A 16,502-nucleotide genomic window follows, 5' to 3' on the forward strand; every position below is an offset into this window, starting at 1 on the left:
TGAAAAAGAAAAAGATGCTTTGCATGAAGCACTCTCAAAAATACGCGTGCCTTTCCCGTCCCCTGGCTGACCCAGGGGAAGAAAAGTCCTCTGAGAGCCATGACTTGTTCATCTTGGCTCTTTTAGAGACACAGCGAGGGGACTCCAACCACAGTCTCCCTCGTTTCCACAAACTGGGCCACACACACCCCACTTGACTGGCATCGGTTGAGCCCCCTTTTGAAAAAGAAAAAGATGCTTTGCATGAAGCACTCTCAAAAATACGCGTGCCCTTCCCGTCCCCTGGCTGACCCAGGGGAAGAAAAGTCCTCTGAGAGCCATGACTTGTTCATCTTGGTTCTTTTAGAGACACAGCGAGGGGACTCCAACCACAGTCTCCCTCGTTTCCACTAACTGGGCCACACACACCCCACTTGACTGGCATCGGTTGAGCCCCCTTTTGAAAAAGAAAAAGATGGTTTGCATGAAGCACTCTCAAAAATACGCGTGCCTCTCCCGTCCCCTGGCTGACCCAGGGGAAGAAAAGTCCTCTGAGAGCCATGACTTGTTCATCTTGGTTCTTTTAGAGACACAGCGAGGGGACTCCAACCACAGTCTCCCTCGTTTCCACTAACTGGGCCACACACACCCCACTTGACTGGCATCGGTTGAGCCCCCTTATGAAAAAGAAAAAGATGCATTGCATGAAGCACTCTCAAAAATACGCGTGCCTTTCCCGTCCCCTGGCTGACCCAGGGGAAGAAAAGTCCTCTGAGAGCCATGACTTGTTCATCTTGGTTCTTTTAGAGACACAGCGAGGGGACTCCAACCACAGTCTCCTTCGTTGCCACTAACTGGGCCACACACACCCCACTTGACTGGCATCGGTTGACCCCCCTTTTGAAAAAGAAAAAGATGCTTTGCATGAAGCACTCTCAAAAATACGCGTGCCTTTCCCGTCCCCTGGCTGACCCAGGGGAAGAAAAGTCCTCTGAGAGCCATGACTTGTTCATCTTGGTTCTTTTAGAGACACAGCGAGGGGACTCCAACCACAGTCTCCCTCGTTTCCACTAACTGGGCCACACACACCCCACTTGACTGCCATCAGTTGAGCCCCCTTTTGAAAAAGAAAAAGATGGTTTGCATGAAGCACTCTCAAAAATATGCGTGCCTTTCCCGTCCCCTGGCTGACCCAGGGGAAGAAAAGTCCTCTGAGAGCCATTACTTGTTCATCTTGGTTCTTTTAGAGACACAGCGAGGGGACTCCAACCACAGTCTCCCTCGTTTCCACTAACTGGGCCACACACACCCCACTTGACTGGCATCGGTTGAGCCCCCTTTTGAAAAAAAAAAGATGCTTTGCATGAAGCACTCTCAAAAATACGCGTGCCTTTCCCGTCCCCTGGCTGACCCAGGGGAAGAAAAGTCCTCTGAGAGCCATGACTTGTTCATCTTGGTTCTTTTAGAGACACAGCGAGGGGACTCCAACCACAGTCTCCCTCGTTTCCACTAACTGGGCCACACACACCCCACTTGACTGGCATCGGTTGAGCCCCCTTTTGAAAAAGAAAAAGATGCTTTGCATGAAGCACTCTCAAAAATACGCGTGCCTTTCCCGTCCCCTGGCTGACCCAGGGGAAGAAAAGTCCTCTGAGAGCCATGACTTGTTCATCTTGGTTCTTTTAGAGACACAGCGAGGGGACTCCAACCACAGTCTCCCTCGTTTCCACTAACTGGGCCACACACCCCACTTGACTGGCATCGGTTGAGCCCCCTTATGAAAAAGAAAAAGATGCTTTGCATGAAGCACTCTCAAAAATACGCGTGCCTTTCCCGTCCCCTGGCTGACCCAGGGGAAGAAAAGTCCTCTGAGAGCCATGACTTGTTCATCTTGGTTCTTTTAGAGACACAGCGAGGGGACTCCAACCACAGTCTTCTTCGTTGCCACTAACTGGGCCACACACACCCCACTTGACTGGCATCGGTTGACCCCCCTTTTGAAAAAGAAAAAGATGCTTTGCATGAAGCACTCTCAAAAATACGCGTGCCTTTCCCGTCCCCTGGCTGACCCAGGGGAAGAAAAGTCCTCTGAGAGCCATGTCCACATTGTCAGTGGACAGACATGTGTGCTTATCTGCCAGCAGACCCCCAGCAGCACTGAAGACAGGTTCCGAGAGAACGCTGGCTGCAGGACACGACAAGATCCCCAAGGCGTACGTGGCGAGCTCAGGCAATTTATCAAGATTGGAAGCCTAAAATGAGCAGGGCTCAAGTTGCACAATAATGGAATCGATGTTTCCTTGCATATACTCATATATCTGTGTGTCCTCCTCTTTTTCCTTGTCCAGCTCTTTTGTTTTCACATGAGTATATGTCCTTGTCACTTTCCCATGTGTTGTGAGTTGTTTGTCACCTTTTGGACACCTTTGAGGGTGTTTTCTAGGTGTTTTTCTGTGTTTGTGATTGCCTGCCATTGTTTCCTATGCAGTTCGAGTTCGGTTCGTCGAACGTTTGACGAGCCGAACTCGAACGGGACCCCCGTTCGGCGAACCGGCCTCGAGCCGAACCGGGACCGGTTCGCTCATCTCTAGTGAAGAGTCATCCTTGTCAGATTATGGAGGTTAACTAATATTATGTTAACTAATATTATATATTAATATTATGCAGTTTATCAGCGAAATTGATTTTGGTCAGAGGAGAACTCTGACCAAAATCAATTTCGCTGATAAACTGCATAATATTACAAACACAGACTGATAGGAGCAGAAAAGCCTAATTTCAATTCTAATGGCTGCCAAGAAGAATATATAAAGTCTTTTCTCATTACTAGTGATGGGCCAAATGTAAAATACTCCTGTTTGGATTATTCGCACCGACTACCTACTACTATCGCAGTATTCGTCACGAATAACAAACCTAATGCAAATCAATGGTGAACCTTAGCATTTTTCTGGGAAATGTTCAAGAAAAATGCTCGGGTTCCCCATTGACTTACATTAGGTTATTTGTACATTACGAATACTGGAATAGTACTATGTATTCATTTCTAATAATCCGAACTGGAATATCTTATTCTTCGCCCATCACTACTCATCTCCATTCCTGCCTTGCCTATTAGTCTGATCCCATCCCATAAATGATGTGGTTTCAGGACTTTACATCATAATGGTTGATCTGTGGAGTAACCTCTTGAGATTCTTTCCCTAATTTTTAAACAGGTCTGTAAATGATTGGCCTGAAATATACCTCTCATTTCCTTAATTTTTGAGTGCATTCATGTTTGAGGAATTTTGCAATTTAGAACATGTTGAATTCACAAAAATTGAAGGACATGTTCTAGCATAGGGTCAAGTGTAGTGGTTTGAAAGTTCCATTAAGCACAATGACAGCAGGTCTATTTATGCACATTTTATCATGAAACTTGTAAAATGGGGCGACAAATACAATGAAGTAATTGCCACCAAAAATTCCATGTTGATAAGCAGTTGAACGTCTGACATGTTTCTATGACCTGGCAGAAGTTACAGTATGCTGGAATTATACTTGAAGGTTCTAAATTAGTGAGCGCCACTGATCATATATTCCAATGGGAATTCATAACATGATAAAATAAGTACATTTTGGTTAAATTATTTTTGAGATAAGATTATTAAATAAATCCATATTCCTGTTTTTTTTTTTTTTGTTCCTGTTCCCATTGTTGTAGGTAGCAGCAAAGTGAGTGATGATCTTTCACGCAAAGTCAGAATACTTTGCTGGATCATGACCGGACCCACAAATTTGGATACCAAAACAATTCACTTAAAGTACTCCTGGACTCGTCACTGTAATGTTGTTCTTTTTATGAGTTCCACCACCAATGACAGCTTCCCTACCATCGGTTTAGACACCAAGGAAGGACGGGATCAGCTTTACTGGAAGACAATTCGAGCTTTTCAATATGTCCACAAGAACTACATTGATCAAGCTGACTGGTTTTTCAAAGCAGATGATGACACTTATGTTGTGGTGGAAAACTTACGTTGGGTACTCTCAAATTATACTGCTGATCAACCAGTTTATTTTGGCAAACGCTTCAAGCCATTTGCCAAGCAGGGCTACATGAGTGGTGGAGCTGGCTATGTACTTAGTAAAGAAGCCCTTAACAGATTTGTGGAAGGATTTCATACAGGAGTCTGCCAACATACCACACCTGTGGAGGACTTAGCACTGGGTCAGTGTATGGAGAAAATGGGGGTTATAGCTGGAGACTCCAGAGACACTGAAAAAAGGGAGACTTTTCATCCATTTCCACCTGAATCCCACCTTACAGGACACTTTGATAAGAGTTTTTGGTACTGGAGCTACTGTTTTTATCCCATTGTGGAGGTAAGTCCATGAAATAATTACTCCTAAATTAAACAAAAATAGGGATTTGGAATTAAATATTTTATAGTATATATGTTAATTAGATCAGAAAATAGCAAGACTTTCAGTCTTCACAAGGAATGTTCCATTATTTACATGAATTATATCTATACCATTCAATGCAGTCCTATCTGCAGGCATTAAATTAGAGAGCAAGAGGAGTTGAGTACTCCGATGTAGTGTTGTGAGAAAAAAAATTCAGTAAAACCTGTGTATAAGTATTTAAACCTCTGCTCTCTATGGCATATTCGGTCCATTGGGCAGTCCTATAAGTGCCTGACAGCTATTTCTTTATGCAGTCTTCTACAAAGAAAGCTGTCAGTGACTATTCAGACTGCCCACTGGACCAAAACTCACAGAAAGAGCAGAGGTTTAAATACCTAAAACACTAGTTATACAGAATATTTTCTCACAAAATTACAGTAATACCTTGACTTACGAGTTTAATTTGTTCTGTGACTGAGCTCTTAATTCAATTTGCCCTTATGTCAAATAAAATGTCCCCATTAAAATTATTTGAAATGCTATTAATCCGTTCCAGCCCCTACTTATGACCCCATCCTAGTATATGGCCCCTAACCTGGTAATGTGTATATCAGAGGTCTCAAACACGCGGTCCGCAGGCCGCATGCAGCCCCTGAGGCTGCTTGTTGCGGCCTGCAGACCTCTTGACGAACGCGGCCCTATCCAGAGGTTTGGCACTGGCAGGACTTTACTACAGTTGAATCATTTGCGGGTCCACACAGAAGAGCTGTCTGCACTATACCAATAGCTGCTGTCCACCAATCAGATGCAAAGAGGTGGCGTCACTGTATGACGTCACCTCCTTGCATTTGATTGGCGGGCGGAAGCCATTGGTATAGTGCAGACAGCTCCTCTGCACATCAACGCAAATGATTCAACTATAGTAAAGCCTTGCTAGCGCCGACTCCCAGCATTGGTGCATACCAAGCAGGTACGATACATGCCAATGATCAGAACCCGCTGCGTCCTGGACGCGGCGGGTCCTGACCTGAAGGGCTGCAAGTCTCCTCCTTAGGAGACCGCAGCTGCATGTTCCCGTGATCAGGGTTCGGAGCACTATGTTCGCCCTAGGGAGGGTGCATGCGATTCCGCAGCAAACAATTGACCAGCTGTGGCCTCTGAAAGCCACACACACACCACAGGTCAGGTTTTGCTGTGGGCCGCACACACACAGTGGGCATGGAATTTCTAGAAATCCATCCACTGTGCTTGTACAGGACATCGCAGTGTTTTGGACGCAGCTAAAACACGCTGCATCCAAAACGCTGCAAACACTGATTGTTGGCATGCAGACTAATAGGAGGGAATGGAGGAAAGGTGAGGAGAATTTTTTTGTGCATTACTAAAGGATGAGCACAAGACTACAGGGCACAAGGATGAGCACAATACTACAGGGCACAAGGATGAGCACAATACTACAGGGCACAAGGATGAGCCCAGTACTACAGTTTCACAATACTACAGGGCACAATAATACAGGGCAAACGCATGGGCACAATACTACAGAGCACAAGGATGAGCAAAATACTACAGGGCACAAGGATGAGCACAATACTACAGGGCACAAGGATGAGCACAATACTACAGGGCACAAGGATGAGCCCAGTACTACAGTTTCACAATACTACAGGGCACAATAATACAGGGCAAAAGCATGGGCACAATACTACAGGGCACAAGGATGAGCACAATACTACAGGGCACAAGGATGAGCACAATACTACAGGGCACAAGGATGAGCCCAGTACTACAGTTTCACAATACTACAGGGCACAATAATACAGGGCAAAAGCATGGGCACAATACTACAGAGCACAAGGATGAGCACAATATTACAGGGCACAATACTACAGGGCACAATATTACAGGGCACAAGGATGGACACAATACTACAGGGCACAATACTACAGGGCACAAGGATGGACACACTACTACACGGCACAAGGATGAGCACAATGCTACAGGGCACAAGGATCTGTACAATATCACAAGGATGAGCACCTTACTACAGGGCACAGGGATGGGGGATGTTACGGGGGGCTGTCTGATAATAACCGAAAGGAGTATCAGACAGTCAGGGTCCACCGTGCAAAGACTTTGCTGCAGACTATGGCAGAGTGCAATACCTCTGTTAACTCACAGAAGGATATAATAAGAAAGTAAAGCAATTCCTCCCTTACTTGGAGGGTGTGTGGAATGATCTCTGTTAATAATCACAGAGACAAAGGCAATGTGTGCGAAATGGCACCTACCTAGGTCCGCTCTTCTAGTGGTGCAAAAGAGACGAACAGCAGCGTAAGCCGCACAAAGCTCCTACCTGCGTTCGCTCCACTAGTGTGCGAGGACACGAACCACTAGATATGGCACCTGCCTAGGTCCGCTCTTCTAGTGGTGCAAAAGAGACGAACAGCAGCGTAAGCCGCACAAAGCTCCTACCTCTGTTCGCTCCCCTAGTGTGCGAGGATACGAACAACTGCCAGACGCAGTATAAGGAACGTTACCCTAGCGGCAACGTCCACCTACGAGTACAATCACAAGGCCCAGCCAGACCATGTGCCTCAGGCACCTGCCTATGTCCGCTCCCCTAAGAGGTAAGGATACGGACAGCAGCCGAAGCTGTAAGGTATAAGAACGCTACCCTGCCGGTAGCGCTCACCTAGCATAGACAGAGGAATGCCTAGAGGAACGCGCACAGAGCGTCTACTCATATGCATGAACCAAGAGGACTGAGCACCATGCGGCGTGTGTCAGGGTCTTATATAGACTCTGTGCCTCATCCAAGATGGAGGACACCAGAGCCAATCCGCTTCCAGAACGACAGGAGTGACGTCATGCTGGCCTATCACCGAGCAAGACGTCACAAGCACATGACCAGCGACCAATCGGCATAGAAGGTGTCAGAGACATGTGACCTCGTGTCAGCGATGATGTCACCCGCACATGTGCAATGGCTCCAAGATTGGACTTAGTCTCCGGCGCTCGCACATGTGCAGTAGCAAGAAATCTGGACTTAGTCTCCAGCGCTCGCACATGTGCAGTAGCAAGAAATCTGGACTTAGTCTCCAGCGCTCGCACATGTGCAGTAGCAAGAAATCTGGACTTAGTCTCCAGCGCTCGCAGCAACCGTAACAGTACCTCCCCCTCAAGGGCCCCCCTCCCGGCGACGCAGATAATCGGCAACTAAGTCGGGAGCATGGACAGCCTCCTCAGGCTCCCAAGAGCGATGTTCCGGGCCATAGCCCTCCCAATCTATCAAGAAGAACCTGCGCCCTCTAACCATCTTAGAACCAACTATGGCTCGTACCTCATAGCTAGAGCGAGAGGAATCAGAGGCAGGAGAGTGCACTTCACGAGCGTGAGGTAAAATAGCCGGCTTTAGCAGTGAGACATGGAATTTGTCATGAATCCTAAGATGGACAGGTAACTTCAATTGATAGACTACAGGATTTACCTGTCGAAGAACCTCATAAGGACCCAGGAAGCGAGGAGCAAATTTGACAGAGCTCACTCTAAGTCTCACGTGTTTTGCAGAGAGCCACACAAAGTCCCCTGGAGAAAAGACAGGAGCCGGGCGACGAAACCGATCGGACACTGTCTTCATACGGTCCTTAGCTGCTTGGATCGACTCTTGAGTCCGATCCCAAACCTCTCTGGCATTAGTTGCCCAGTCGGCCACAAGAGGAGGAGGTGCAGCAGCGGGAAACGGTACCGGTACCCTAGGGTGTTGCCCATTATTGAGTACGAACGGTGTCTGCCCAGTGGCCTCAGCCAGCGAATTGTTAAGGGCAAATTCTGCCCAGGGTAGGAGGGAGGACCAGTTATCGTGGTTCTCAGCAACAAAGTGTCGAAGGTATATAATCATAGATTGATTGGTACGTTCAACCAAACCATTAGTCTCCGGATGGTATGCCGAAGAGAGATTCAACTCAATTTGCAGAAGGCTACAAAGATCTCGCCAGAAACGGGAAGTAAATTGCGGGCCTCTATCACAAATGATACGATCTGGCATCCCGTGAAGCCTAAAGACATGCTTGAGGAATAGTTTGGCTAGTACCCTGGAAGATGGGATTCTCGATAACGGTACGAGATGAACCATCCGGGAGAAATGGTCCGTAATGACCCACACAAATCTATGTCCCTGTGAACATGGAAGATCACCCACAAAGTCCATGCCTACCACCTCCCATGGTCTATCTGGCACTGGTAAAGGATGCAAGAGCCCAGCCGGTCTCTGCCGTAATGGACGGTTGCGAGCACACGAGTAGCAGGAACCGACATATCTCTTGACGTGGCTGGCTAAGTGTGGCCACCAATACCACCTCTCCAGTAACTCTCGTGTCCGCCTAATACCAAAATGCCCACCCACCTTTGAGGTGTGGGCCCATGACAGTATATCATTCTGTCGATCAGGCGGAACAAATGTCTTGCCCGGTGGGATTTGGTCTAACGTCACAGGAGAGAGCGTATGAAAAACCCTGGAGGGAAGGATAAGACGAGGTTCGTCAATCTCTTCCTGGGTAGAAAGCATAGAGCGAGACAGGGCGTCTGCCTTGTTATTCTTACTCCCAGACAAATAGTTGATGGAGAAGTGAAAGCGGGAGAAAAACAAGGACCAGCGGGCTTGGCGAGGATTCAGACGCTGAGCGGTTTGTAAGTACGTCAGATTCTTATGGTCTGTATAGACCTGGAAAGGATGTTTCGCTCCTTCCAGCAAGTGACGCCACTCCTCCAAGGCTAATCTCAAGGCGAGCAGTTCCCTATCCCCAATGGTATAGTTTCTCTCTGCCGGTGAAAAGGTTTTAGCAAAGAAGAAACACGGCCTTTTTCTACCTGCACCGTTCTTTTGATACAAGACCGCACCAGCACCCACTGAAGAGGCATCAACCTCTAAGAGGAAGGGCTTACTCTCATCGGGTCTTTGAAGAACGGGAGCAGTTGAAAAGTGTCTTTTTACTGCCTCAAAAGCCTGAGATGTCTCAGTAGACCAGGCTTTGGGATTAGCACCTTTCTTAGTCAAGGCCACCAAAGGGGCCACCAAAGTAGAAAAATGGGGTATGAACTGCCTGTAATAATTTATAAATCCTAAGAAGCGTTGCACCGCCTTCAAGGAATGAGGTTCGGACCATTGCAGGACAGCAGAGAGCTTCGCAGGATCCATAGCCAGACCCTCTTGTGAGATAATGTAACCCAAAAAAGGCAATGAGGACTGCTCGAATACACATTTCTCGAGTTTAGCAAACAATGAGTGCTCCCTTAAACGGGAAAGGACACGAACGACATCCTGACGATGAGTCTCCAGATCAGGAGAAAAAATCAGGATGTCGTCCAGATACACCACTACTGAGGATAACAGTAAATCCCTGAACACATCATTTACGAAGTCCTGAAATACTGCGGGTGCATTACATAACCCAAAAGGCATGACGAGGTATTCATAGTGACCGTCTCGGGTGTTAAAAGCGGTCTTCCATTCGTCACCCTTTCGAATTCGTACCAAGTTATACGCACCCCGCAGATCCAACTTCGTAAAAACTTGAGCTCCTCTCAGTCTGTCAAAGAGCTCCGAAATTAAAGGTAATGGGTATTTGTTCTTTATTGTGATTGCGTTGAGACCCCTGTAATCTATGCAGGGACGCAAATCACCCTCTTTCTTCCGAACAAAGAAAAACCCAGCTCCCGCGGGAGAGACAGACTTACGAATGAACCCCTTCTCTAAGCTCTCTCTTATATAGGTCGACATGGCCTCCGACTCAGGTATCGACAGGGGGTAAACCCTGCCTTTAGGTGGAACCGAACCTGGGATAAGGTCTATGGCACAGTCATACGGCCTATGGGGTGGAAGAACCTCAGCACCCTGTTTGGAGAACACGTCAGCGAAATCCAAATAGGGTGTAGGTATGGGAGAGAGATCAGTTGATGCAACTGCAACGACCTTAGGTGGTAAGGGAAGACATCGGGACTGACATTTCGAACCCCAACTAATAATGCTGTCAGACTCCCAGTCAATGTGAGGAGCATGAGTCCGAAGCCATGGAAGACCCAGAAGGACGTCGTCTATACCCTCAGGCAAAACAAGAAAAGAAATCTCCTCTATGTGACCCTGAGACAGGGAAAGGCGCAAGGGAACTGTCCTCAATGTAATGGAGTCAGACAACATAGTTCCATTAACAACACGGACAGGAATAGGCGCCTCTAACATGATAGAGGTAATATTGTGTCCCTTTACAAATCCTGAGGACACAAAAATCCCGTCAGCTCCGGAATCCACAAAAGCCATAATAGGCCATGTATTCTCAGATAACGAGAGCTGACCTGGGATACAACACTTAGAGGGTGCAGAAGACGTCTCTAGTAACCCCCCTCTAATGGTTACTAGGCCAGGGAGTTTCCCTGACGACTAGGACACTTGTTGGCATAGTGCCCAGCCTGACGACATACGTAACATATAGGAGGACCAGACTTGCGTAGTCTGGAGAACGTATGACCTAACTCCATAGGAGTGGGAGATGTTTCAGATGCTGAGGAAGATGGTAGTGGACCCTCAACAACTGGAATAGCCCGATGCTTAGGGCGTGAGGAAGAGACCTCGAGTCTACGTTCCTTATGGCGTACATCGATCCTCGTTGCTACTGTGATCAAGTCCTCCAGAGAAGCAGGGACTTCACGAGTAGCAAGGGCATCCTTGACATAGCCAGCCAACCCTCTCCAGAAGATAGGAATCAACACCTTCTCTGGCCAATCTAGTTCTGCCACCAGAGTTCTAAAAGCAATGGCATAAGAACTAGTGGATAACGAACCCTGAGATAGATCTAACAGTCTCAGGGCCGCATCATGGGTAACCTGCGGACCCATGAATACCGCCTTAAGAGCATCAAGAAAGTCTTGATGTCTCAGAGTAACCACATCAGAGCGCTCCCATAGGGGAGTCGCCCATTCTAAGGCTTTGTCCTGAAGTAAGGAGATGATAAAGCCTACTCTGGACCTCTCCGTAGAGAAGCGAGAAGAGTTAACCTCTAGGTGTATCTGACACTGACTAATGAAACCACGACATGATCTGGCATCGCCAGAATATCTGTTTGGTAGAGCAAGTCGAGGATCATGTGCAGATGTCACCATGGTCTGAGGTTTATCCTCTATACTCTTGAGCCGTGACTCAAGTACTTGTATGTAACGGTGTAACTGCTGATATTCTGCCATAACTGCCAGACCCTTGGCTCAGTCCTAATGTTACGGGGGGCTGTCTGATAATAACCGAAAGGAGTATCAGACAGTCAGGGTCCACCGTGCAAAGACTTTGCTGCAGACTATGGCAGAGTGCAATACCTCTGTTAACTCACAGAAGGATATAATAAGAAAGTAAAGCAATTCCTCCCTTACTTGGAGGGTGTGTGGAATGATCTCTGTTAATAATCACAGAGACAAAGGCAATGTGTGCGAAATGGCACCTACCTAGGTCCGCTCTTCTAGTGGTGCAAAAGAGACGAACAGCAGCGTAAGCCGCACAAAGCTCCTACCTGCGTTCGCTCCACTAGTGTGCGAGGACACGAACCACTAGATATGGCACCTGCCTAGGTCCGCTCTTCTAGTGGTGCAAAAGAGACGAACAGCAGCGTAAGCCGCACAAAGCTCCTACCTCTGTTCGCTCCCCTAGTGTGCGAGGATACGAACAACTGCCAGACGCAGTATAAGGAACGTTACCCTAGCGGCAACGTCCACCTACGAGTACAATCACAAGGCCCAGCCAGACCATGTGCCTCAGGCACCTGCCTATGTCCGCTCCCCTAAGAGGTAAGGATACGGACAGCAGCCGAAGCTGTAAGGTATAAGAACGCTACCCTGCCGGTAGCGCTCACCTAGCATAGACAGAGGAATGCCTAGAGGAACGCGCACAGAGCGTCTACTCATATGCATGAACCAAGAGGACTGAGCACCATGCGGCGTGTGTCAGGGTCTTATATAGACTCTGTGCCTCATCCAAGATGGAGGACACCAGAGCCAATCCGCTTCCAGAACGACAGGAGTGACGTCATGCTGGCCTATCACCGAGCAAGACGTCACAAGCACATGACCAGCGACCAATCGGCATAGAAGGTGTCAGAGACATGTGACCTCGTGTCAGCGATGATGTCACCCGCACATGTGCAATGGCTCCAAGATTGGACTTAGTCTCCGGCGCTCGCACATGTGCAGTAGCAAGAAATCTGGACTTAGTCTCCAGCGCTCGCACATGTGCAGTAGCAAGAAATCTGGACTTAGTCTCCAGCGCTCGCACATGTGCAGTAGCAAGAAATCTGGACTTAGTCTCCAGCGCTCGCAGCAACCGTAACAGGGGACATTACTGCAGCATGGGGACATTACTACAAGATGATGGCTAAGATTACTATATGATGCTGCTAATTGTAAAACAATATTACATAAAGGTGATAAAATATTAAAAAAAAATCAAAATAAAGCACTCATCTTTTTGCCATTAAAATGCTTTTGTTAAATGTATATATATATATATATATATATATATATATATATATATATAAAACAAAAAAGTGCAGGTTTGTTATAATAAACAAGCAAAAAATGTTCAAAAAAGTGATCCAAAAGGTGTATAGAAAAAAAACATGGAATCATTAAAAATGTCACTTTATCCTGCAAAGAATGAAGCCCTTCTCAAAGATTTTTTTCTATGTGCGGCCTATACACCCAGCTGAGTTGAGATCCCTGGTATATATGATCCCCCAACCTTGTACATGGCCCCCATCCTGGTATATGGCCCTTTTACTAGTATATGATCCCCAATCCTGGTACATGGCCCTTTTCCTAGTATATATGATCCTCCATCCTTGTACATGCCCCCCGTCCTGGTATAAATGAATCCCCTTCCTGGTACATGGCACCACATCCTGGTACATATGATTCTCCATCCTGATACAGGGACCCCCATCCTGGTACATATAATCCTCCATCCTTGTACATATTATCCTCCCATCCTGGTACATGGCCGCCATCATGCCGCAAACTTAAGACACTATTATACTCACCCTCCCTCTGAACCCCCACAGCATGGCATCCTCATCTCATGCAGGCAGCTGATCAGCTGTGTGCATCACAGCGTCACTTACAAAACTATTATGAGTTGAGCTGAGGACGCCATGCTGCGCTGTGGGGAATCATAGGAGGGTGAGTATAATATTTTTGAGTGAGCACTGTGATGCAGACAGCTGAGCAGCTGCCTTGCTGAGAGGAGGATGCCACACTGCGCTGAGGGGGATCACAGTGGGGGTGAGTATAAATGACTTATACCTCACATTTCTGCTCGCATCATGAAGCAAAAAAGATACAGAGAGACAGCTCGTATCTTGAAAAAAATTGTAAGTTGGTGCACTCTTTACTCAAGGTATTACTCTATATATCAATCTACCCAGATCCTGCTCTATAACATGCTGCCTGCAGATTGAACTGCAGTTTCATGGTGACAGGTTCCCTTTAAAATCTAATCAGAATGTTTTGAAAGATAAAGCTCAATAATGTAGCACTACAGATTAAACCTAGGGGTGTCTCAAGGTCCTGAGTCAGGAAAACCCAAAATTAGTAAATTGATCTCTGTTTTAGGTAATTTAACGGTAACATGTCACCATGATTTTGTAGTGTAAAGACATGGCTATAATGGTGAAGTATCACTGATTAAATTCATACTTTTGGTGAAAAAATCCATTTTTAATGTTTCCCGGTCATTACATTTTGGCACACAGGGGCTGTACTGTATACTGGGTCTTCTCCTCCATGTCAGTGATTCCCTAGCCCCTCTGCCTGCCTTTGGTCTATGAATTACTGAAAAATATAGTAGCGCATATGAGAAGCACCCGTGAGCTGAAAATGTATTTAGTACAGTTATGGTTTTGCTCACCTGAAGAGGTTGTGCGCCCTCGCACAACCCCGGTGGTAGATGGATAGATGGATATATCCTCCGGGGTAGGGGGTTTCTATTATCACCGCTGATGTTCCGTTGCTGTGCTGGAGGAGTCTGAGTTAGGTGTCGCTGCTGGCTCCTAGGATTCACCGGCACCTTGGATCCTGGAGCGCCTGTGCGATCCACCGTCCTTCAGCTAGAGATTTCACGTTAGATCTGGCAGATCCTGTTCCACTCAGCAGCTCTAACCGAATTCCCTTGTCGGGAGTAGGCATATAGTAGATAGATTTTCGGTCTGGTTGAGCGCTATTGAATGGGCTGACAGGTTATTATAGTGATTTGCTTTTATTATTAAAATAATAAAATAATAAAGAACTCCTGTTTGTTACATACAACGCGTTTCAGCAATATATCTGTTGCTTTCCTCAGGTATATTCAATAGCGCTCAACCAGACCGAAAATCTATCTACTATATTCAGTCTATGAATGACCTTCCTGCTTTGCTTAAAGTCTCAGCAGTAACCTGTTATTCAAAAACTGGAGGCAGCAGAAGGTACAGGGAATCACAGACAGGGAGGAGAATACCCAGTGTAGAGTCCGGCCCCTGTGCACCGAAATCTAATAAGCAGAAAAATTGAAGTGCCAATTAAAGAAGAACAACAAAGTGGATTCCTTCAGGTATCAATGTATCAGTATACAAAAGGTATCAATGTATCAGTATTACAGCACCATTACAGCCATGTCTTACTTTACATTACAAATTCATGCTGACAGGTTCCTCTTCAACCAGTCTCTATGGTGGGTTTAAATCATTAGAATATTCAATTCCTAGAAATAGGGATAGTTATATTAGGAAGACCATGTAAATAATTATTTCAGTTTCTTTAGTAGATGGATCTAATGTTCTAGATATAGGATAAATAAGAGTATAAACTAGTAAGTGACGTACACAAGACTATTACTCTCATATTCAAAACATACATTTTATTAGCACTTTTTAAAAATAATTACGGTACCCTTTTAAAAGACATAAAGTACAATTAAATATACAGAGTATTTTATTGAACGTATACACTATGATCATAAACTAAGAGTACTCCACAAAGTGTCTGAGGATAATAGCAACAAGGTCATAGATGACCAAATAAAATAAGTAAGTAAATAAGTAAGATAAATCATTATACTTGACATCTTTTAAAGAGGGAAGATATTTTGAATATGTGCTAATAAAATGTATGTTTTTAATAAGAGGTTAAAATTCTTGTATCATTAGTAGGTAACCTGTATGCATATTGTAAAATGTAATTTGCATAAACCAAAAACATACACCATGTTAACATGGATTACTATAGGGAAGCGAAAACATAATTAGGCCTCAGTTAGATGTCTGGGATTTTTCACATGTGCAAAAAAAAGTAAAAGTTTCATCAGTGTTGTGGATCCAATTTTCTTCAGTGTTCAGTCTGTGTGTCAGTGTTTTATCAATGATTTTTACATATGAAAAAATAAATACAATACAAAACATCTCCTATCAATTACAATGTTAAAGGGGTTGTCGAGGCTTGGGGCACATACAGTGACGGCAGAGTTGTGCCCAGTGTGCACAATGTCTGGATTCTCTGGCGTCTGGAGTGGGTGGTCATTTGACCGCAAGTATGAGATTTGTATACTTCCAGCCACATTCTAACTACTGTAGATGTGTCCCAGCTCACTCAATTCCCTTGTACTGAGCAAGGCTGTGCATGTCTAGTGAGCATGTAACAGCATATATGCAAATTACATACTTGTGGTCATATTCCTGGAGCCAGCACCAGATAATCCTGACAGCGCGGACACTCTGCAATGTGAGGAGTCACAAGTCTGCAGTCCTGGACAACTGCTTTAATCACGGACAGCACACAAACTGTACACTGATACCATCTTTGTGCTGTTCAGAAATTTCACAGACCCATAAACTTATCTGGATAAACCATCTGTAAAAACTATCCCAATGCGACAAGGTATGCCCATCAGGACGGTCCTACTCTAGTATAAAAACCTTACCTTGTGTCAGTGACATCAGTATAAATAAGGTTAGCCGATCTGCAGCCACCTGTCCTGGGAAGCTATATAGATGTAATGTCTTGTTCAGAGCTACGACTTGCATGTACTGTATATAGCTTACCATGACAAATTAATACAGGTTGGG

The 16,502-nt window shown here is 45.8% G+C and overlaps 1 protein-coding gene across 2 annotated transcripts in view; it reads left to right on the forward strand.

The window, feature by feature from the left end:
- LOC142290514 (glycoprotein-N-acetylgalactosamine 3-beta-galactosyltransferase 1-like) overlaps positions 1-16,502 on the forward strand; it is a 90,643-nt gene that overhangs the window by 68,913 nt on the left and 5,228 nt on the right. For both annotated transcript variants that reach the window (XM_075334474.1, XM_075334475.1), the window contains exon 4: positions 3,686-4,347. In XM_075334474.1, coding sequence (XP_075190589.1) covers positions 3,686-4,347 — 662 coding nt within the window. The remainder of the gene's footprint in view (positions 1-3,685; positions 4,348-16,502) is intronic.

Source organism: Anomaloglossus baeobatrachus, chromosome 2 (assembly GCF_048569485.1).
Source record: "Anomaloglossus baeobatrachus isolate aAnoBae1 chromosome 2, aAnoBae1.hap1, whole genome shotgun sequence".
Taxonomy (NCBI): Eukaryota; Metazoa; Chordata; class Amphibia; order Anura; family Aromobatidae; genus Anomaloglossus; species Anomaloglossus baeobatrachus.